Source organism: Phragmites australis, chromosome 17, assembly GCF_958298935.1.
Source record: "Phragmites australis chromosome 17, lpPhrAust1.1, whole genome shotgun sequence".
NCBI lineage: Eukaryota > Viridiplantae > Streptophyta > Magnoliopsida > Poales > Poaceae > Phragmites > Phragmites australis.
Window position 1 is genome coordinate 22,181,739 of NC_084937.1, and position 7,412 is coordinate 22,189,150.

General features: G+C 48.2%; 1 protein-coding gene across 1 annotated transcript; it reads left to right on the forward strand.

Moving 5' to 3' along the window:
* Window positions 1-1,138: 1,138 nt before the first annotated feature.
* On the forward strand, window positions 1,139-4,462 carry LOC133896968 (uncharacterized; the record flags this gene model as incomplete). The annotated part of the gene is made up of 9 exons (XM_062337586.1): window positions 1,139-1,399; window positions 1,480-1,620; window positions 1,749-1,805; window positions 1,936-1,998; window positions 2,832-2,907; window positions 3,299-3,414; window positions 3,489-3,560; window positions 3,661-3,950; window positions 4,041-4,462. Coding segments are annotated over 8 exons (951 nt in total), but the record flags the coding sequence as incomplete, so codon positions are not given.
* Window positions 4,463-7,412: the final 2,950 nt, after the last annotated feature.

Sequence of the window (7,412 nt, forward strand, 5' to 3'; positions counted from 1 at the left end):
GCGGTGGGTCAACATGACCATGCAGTGGAGGAGGAAAGCTTACGCACGCTAGGAGTACGAGTAACAACAAGAGGAACTACGCCTAAAGCGACATGAAGAAGAGCGCATGAGGAAGGCAACGCAGGACCATACCGCGACTCAGACCTGCGAAGCTGAGAGGGCAAGGAAGTGGGAGATGGCCCGCTACGCTAAGGTGGTAGGTCCAGATACCCTGCGAAAGGGTAAATATCCTAGGTGCACTCAGTAGAGAGTATCTAATGTAACTGTAACCCAACATGTTTCTACTCCCTAAGGCATGTTATGATTAGGAACGATGAACTATTAAGTAGATCTTTATGCGAACCGTACATGCCATCTTTTTTTGTCGTCGTGTCTTCGTGGTTATAGTACTATGTAATGTTTTCCATCGTATGTATAATCTTATGTTTGTCGCCGTTTGTAACCTCATTGCCGCGTAATATGCTGCGAGTGCTTCACATATATAATTTGTTCACAAATAAATTTTGCAACATATCAATTTCAAATATTGAGCAATTGTATACATTTACAATTAAAAAAAATAGAGTGGGGACTACCCGCCTTCTGGGAGGGCGGTTGGAATCTACCCGCTCTCTCAGTGGGCGGTTGCCCCTACCCGCTTTCTGAGAGGGCTGTTAGGTTAGCCCACCCACCTTTTCAGAGGGCGGTAGACACCTATTTTTACAAATGTTGCCCCGAGAAATCTATTTATTTAAATTTTTAATAAAAAATATAAAAATAAAAAACTCCAAGATCGAAGGCAAAATTTGCTCCATGTGGGTCCGAGTCAGTCCCGATTTGGGGTTAGGTCCGGGGTGAGCGCCCATATTCACCTACGAGCACCTATAGGCCCATGAAAAGCCCACCCGCCCCACCGCTCCCGCCTGTGGAGGCTGCAGCTCCAATCTACGGGTTCGATCGGGTTTCGGGTTTCATCGGGTTCGGGACAGGGGTGAATTTTCCTTAGGATTTTCGAAGGTGGGTCGGGTTTTCGATGTTCTTGCTGCGCTGGACTCGACTCGTCCGTTGCCAGGCCTACCTCGCTTCACTTCCTGCCTTCCCATGGCGGCGGCGGCGGCGGCTCACCTCTTCTGTTCCCCACCGGCCACCTCTCGCGTAAACCCTCGTCCCCTCCTCGTTCCATGCGGCCGTCCGGCCCACCGGTCCAAACCTTCGAGAGGCCTATCCTGCCGCGCGTCGGTCGGCCCCGACGGTTTGCTGGCCGTGCTCGGAGCTTCCAGTCCCAGGTCGGCGACACCAAGGGGGAGTCCGTACCTGCGGGAGCATTCCTGCATCATATTCCCGCGCGGCCGCCGCGCGCTCGCCGTCGTCAAGTTCCTCGCGGCGCCTCCATCGGCGCCGTCCCCGAGGTCACGTAGGGGTAAGTGCGTGGGTTCCGTCCATTCGTTCAACAGCTAATCCGATTCCACTCGCGTTGACTGAACGCGTCGTTGGTCGCAGCCACCTGCTGGAGCTCCTGGCGCGGGAGGTCTTCGAGAGGTTCCACGCCTGCTACAACGCGCTCCTCGCGTCGGGGCTCCAGGAGGCAGGTCTGAGAGCGCTGGACGTCGCGGAGCTCCCGCTCTACTCGGTTGGCCACAGGTGATTTTAGCTTGCAAATGTCGCACGCCACATGATCGATGATATGCCATAAAGGAAACTTCAAAGTCTGTTTTAATTTGTTTATGTTGTATGTTGTACTTCCTTAATTTCTCTGTGATGGTTTGCAGCAACGGCGCCCTGCTTCAGCTGTTGGTGGGGAGCTACTTCTCGGAAAGCATACAAAGGTTCGCTGATGTTTCATTGATAAGAGAGCTGCATAATGAGAGGAAATGCTTGAATTCTATTGTGTATAATCCCATCATATAGTGCTTTGTGGTTTTGATTTTTATTTCTGTTGGGTTCTGCTCATTTTAGGCTAACGCCATTGTCTCGTTCAACAATTGGCCAGCTTCGGAGGCTGTTCCTTACTTTGAACAGGTATTTGGTCTTGGCTTTCTTACCTTATGGTGAATGAGTGTATCTTTTTCTGCTTCATGCCTTACTGTTTTCCCTACATTAGGACTTATGCTGCCAAATTACTGATACTAACTAGCTAGCACAGAAATTGGACTAAACTTATACAATTATCTGTAAGGACCGGTAGGACAATTGATATTGAACTTTCTAAATATCTTTGATTAAGAGAAAATCTGGACCTAAAATTACCTGTGGGGATATAAGTTACCGGTTCAACTCTTCTTGCTAGTTAGTAGCATCTGAAAAATAAGGAAATAGGGTTTTAACTGTAGGCTAAATTAATGTCAGTGCATAGTTTTTCAACAATATAATGTGTTTGTGTGACCAAGTAGTTGATACTTGCATCTAAATTTGGGCCAATGCATGGAATTATTCAAGCCATTGCTGTTATGTGTTTGGTTTGTCTGAGGTTTTGTATGGAGGGGCATTGTTAGTTTCAGCCAAAAAAGAAAAAGAACTTCCACTGAAGTTAGTCATAGAAGGTATTGTGTGTTCACAGTTAGCTGGTCCATTGTGAAGTCAATGGGGGCAATAGTTCAGGATAAGTTATTTTATTTTAGAAATGAGCATAGTAAATTCATCGTGAGCCTATCTAACACTTTTTGGCAATGAAAAAGTGTTAGCCTTGCATCTGTGGAACATGCACAATGCTAGTCAATATACTTCAATTACAAATTTCCAACACAATTTGTGTTTAGAGCTGATTTCAGTTTAAAATGTTAAATGCTACCTTACGCTCTTTCCTCCTGTTTTTTTGAAGTTACTCGCTCTTATAGTTAATTTGTGTTATGCAGATAGGCCCTCTTTTTAGTCAATTGATTCCAATGATGGAGGCCTCACCTGTTTACTCTGTTGCCAGAAATGCATCAGGTGATTGTTTGTTTACTACTTACCTTCTCCTGTTACCTATCATTTATCTATTTGATACAATCTTTTGGTTGAAAGCTCCATGAAAAAAAAAACATGTTATAACGCTAGCTATCCATATTCTCTCCAATGTCTGAGCAACCTGATAACCCCGTTTGAGTTTGATGGTAGGCCTTGTTCTTAATTATAGTTTTGTAGCTTCTGGAGTTCCACTTCATTGTGATATCATGTTGCTGCTGCCCTGCATAATCACACATAATTTTCTGACATGGTAGAAACGTGCAGTGTTGTCTGCTAACATTTGTTAAATGAAAGATTCAAAACCAAGACATGAACTTTGCTTGACATGCTTCATGGACTGTTTATAGTAAGATGTGATGTCATGACTTTGTAGGAGATGCATGGAAGGCTCTATTTGATTTAACTGGAGGTTTTATACTGGAATTTGATCAAGAAGCTATGGTATCACTGAGCAAATTTGTCGATCAGTTACCATCAGTAATGAATCAGGTACTAAATTTAACTGTGCTTCAGTGCTTCCATATCTGCATCCTGATGATAGCTGTTCCCCATGTTACTTACAGGTTACAAAGGGCGTGTCTGAATTCAATCCAACACCGCCTGAAAACCATCAATCCTGCAAAAACTCCTACAGCGTACCCAATACATTATTAATATCGACAAACTTCCATCTACTCAATTCAACCTCTAGCTGTTCTAGTTTAGTATTTATGATATTTTATGTATGTCCTGTAGGTGAAATTCAGCGTTGATGCTATTGAAGATACCGATATTGGTGGACAAATAAAGAAAACCATACTGTCAGGAACACATCTAACTCCATGCATGCTTTTTATAAATAATTCTGCAAAATATGTGTGCAGGAGCAACATCCTGTTAGTCATTCACCACCAACAATAGTCTCTAGTTGTTGACGGCACTAAAGAGAATTTGTGAGAATGGAAGTAAGCAAGCTGGTGTTTCATTAGGGTCGTTCACCATCATTTGGCATTCTCCAAATTTCTGCTTCATACTAAAGAGAATTTGTGAGTTATTGTTTTCTTTTCCATTTCCTACAGAAAATTATTATTCATGTTGTTCAGGCATGTCAGGCACTAACCTCAGCTGTAATACAGGATGTGAAATGGCAAGTTAGTTCAGAATACACTCCAGCAGATGCTCTTGCCGAGGGATTGAAATCATTGGCTGTTGGCGTAAAAGGATATCTTGCTTGAATAGAGTACGACAAGAGCCTCTTCTAACGAGAAAGCTCAAGCTTAGGGACAACAGTGAGCTAAGAGAAGAGAGCGAGAGAAGGGGTGTGTTTGTGATGGACCTAAGAATATAAGAGATTTTACCAGGTTCAGACCTCTTGGTCGGATAACAGTCCTACATTCTGTGCTTTTGCTTATGGTATGTATCAACTGGTTACAAGATGAGTTTCTACATCTGATCAGAGGAGAAAAATCCTTCCCCAGGGGTCCCCTCTTCCCAGATGACCACGTCCCTTTATTTATATGGTGTACGTAGCTTAGTGTATAAGTTATCATGATGTATAAATATCTAGGATATGGTCGAATTACCGGGTCTTATCCTGGATAACTACTTTTTACCCTATATAGAAGATAAATATCTGTCGTAGTAACTATTGTGGTATCTGCCTTCTGAGAAGTGAGTCGGTTGCCAATTGCGGCTCGACGCCGCTCTGCTGGGGTGTCAGGACGACTTTCAGCACGCTGGGGTGTCAGGATAAGCACCACTTGCATTGGCATTAATCGCATGTCACCTCGCGTTAGGTCGGCTGTAGGGGGATGTCCTTTCTTCCTTGATATTATCTTCGGAGGTTGGCTGCATCTTTAGGTTTCGGAAGATCATATAGACACCGGAGGGATGGCTTGAAGGGGTCTGCAACCTCCAGGGGTCCGGCCTCCTATTGGGAGTCGGGAGGTCGAAGACTCTGGAGGGACTTGCTGTAGCTTCGAGTCTTCGGAAGGCCACGTACGTGCTGGAGGGGTGGCCCGAAGGGACCCGCAGCCTCCGGGGGCTAGGTCTCCTGCTGGGAGTCCAGAGGCCGAAGGCTCCGAAGGGATCTTTGATAGCGATGGTCAATCAGTGTCCTCAGGCTGGTCTATTTCCCCCCAACAGTACCCCCTCATCTGCTAGTTTCGAGGTTCTGAGGGGCGAGCGGATGCACGGTGAATTAGCTCCAGCCTCTTTGAAGCTTGGATGTCCCGAACGGCCTCCTGTCCTTGAAAAACCTCTCAGCGATAACCGCACGCGGTGGCGGCAATGTTCGACAGAGGAGAGGCCTGACGAAGCGTTGCAATGAAGCCGAAGGCGGAGTCATCGGTGAAGTTGAGAGGCGCGTCGAAGGCAGAGTCGTCCGGAGCCTACGGTGATGGAGCCGGAGATGGAGTCGATGACTGGGTTAACGAGGTCGAGGTGGTGAAGTTGACGTCGGGAATGCTGGAGGCAGCCCGCTACCCCCCCAACGGTAGATGCGGAAGTGAAGTTATCAGCGAAGCTGAGGGGCGTAACGGAGGTGGAGCCGATGAGGCTGCGGGAGACAACCCGTTACCCCCTCAGCGGTAGATGCCGGAAGCGAAGTCATCGGCGAAGCTAAGGGGCGTAGCGAAGATGGATCCGTCCGGAGCCCCCAACGGTGGAGAGCCGAAGGCGAAGTCGACGATGGGGCTGTGGGAGGTGACCCTTTACCCCCTCAGCGGTAGATGCTGGAAGTAGAGTCATTGGCGAAGCTGAGGGGCGTAACGGAGGTGGAGCCGATGACGAGGCTGCGGGAGGTAGCCTGTTACCCCCTCAGCGGTAGATGCTGGAAGCGGAGTCATCGGTAAAGCTGAGGGGCATGACGAAGGCAGATCCGTCTGGAGCCCCCGGCGGCGGAGAGCTGGAGGCAAAGTCGACGACAGGGCTGCGAGAGGTGGCTTGTTGCCCCCTCAGTGGTAGATGCCGAAAGCGGAGTCATTGGTGAAGCTGAGGGGCGTGATGAAGGCGGATCCGTCCGGAGCCCCCAGCGGTGGAGAGCCGGAGGCGAAGTCGATGATGGGGCTACGGGAGGTGGCCCGTTACCCCCTCAGCGGTAGATGCCGGAAGCGGAGTCATCGACGAAGCTGAGGGGTGTAAAGGAGGCAACCCGTTCGGAGCCGTCCGGAGCCCACGACGATGGAAGCTGGAGGCGAAGTCGGCGATGGGGCTACGTGAAGTAGCCCGTTACCCCCTCAACGATGGGTGCCAGAAGCGTAGTCGACGGCGAGGCTAAGGGACGTAACGAAGGCGAAGTTGTCCAGAGCCCACGACGATGTAAGTTGAAGGCGAAGTCGACGATGGGGCTATGGGAAGCAGCCCGTTACCCCTCAGCGATGGGTGTCAGAAGCGTAATCGACGGCGAGGCTGAGTGACGTAATGAAGGCGAAGTTGTCCAAAGCCCACGACGATGGAAGCTGGAGGCGAAGTCGATGATGGGGCTACGGAAAGCAGCCCATTACCCCCTCAGCGGTGGATGCCGGAAGTGTAGTCGATGGCGAGGCTGAGGGACGTAAAAGGAGAAGTCGTCTGGCACCCACGACGATGGAAGCTGGAGGCGAAGTTGACGATGGGGCTACGAGAAGTTGCCCGTTACCCCCTCAGCGGTGGATGCCGGAAGCGTAATTTACGACGATGCTGAGGGACATAACGAAGGCGAAGTCGTCTGGAGCCTACGTACTCCAAGTCCCCCTCAACTTGTTGGAATCTCCGCTCCTGCACCGTGCCTATAACTATTTGGAGAATAATTACCCCTCCGGCACAGAGTTTTTTTGACTTCAAGATGCCGGATAGTTTTCTACCTCTCCGGCATGGAGGCTATTGCCTTCAAGATCCCAGAGGGTTTTCTACCACTCCGGTGTGGAGGCTATTGCCTTCAAGATGTCGGAGGGTTTTGAACATAATGTGTTCCAATAAGAAACGGCGAAATTCTGCAACCTGTGCAGGATCGACTAAGCCCTCTATCTCCCTGACCTCTATAAGCACATGTACATGTACGTATGTATGTATGGATGTATGTATGTATGTATGATGTATGAATGTATGTATGTATGTATGTATGTATGTATGATGTATGAACGTATGTATGTATGATTTATGAACGTGTGTATGTATGATGTATGAAATTGTGTATGTATGATGTATGTATAAGTGGCCCACACATCTTTATACGTAGAGTGCTATACCTCTTTGGCACGGAGGCTATTGCCTTTAAGATAATGAGGATTTCTTTACCTTTCCGTCATGGAGGCTTGCTAGGCTTTCAGATGACAGAGGTTTTATGCCTGTCTGGCGCGGAGGTTTGCGCCTTCAAGATGTTGGAGTGGTCTTTGCCTATCCGCTATGTAGGTTAGCTAGACCTTAAAGATAGCGGACGAAATATGCCTGTCTAGCACGGAGGCTTACGCCTTCAAGACGCCGAAGCAGCCTTTGCCTCTTCGCTACGTAGGTTAGCTAGACCTTAAAAA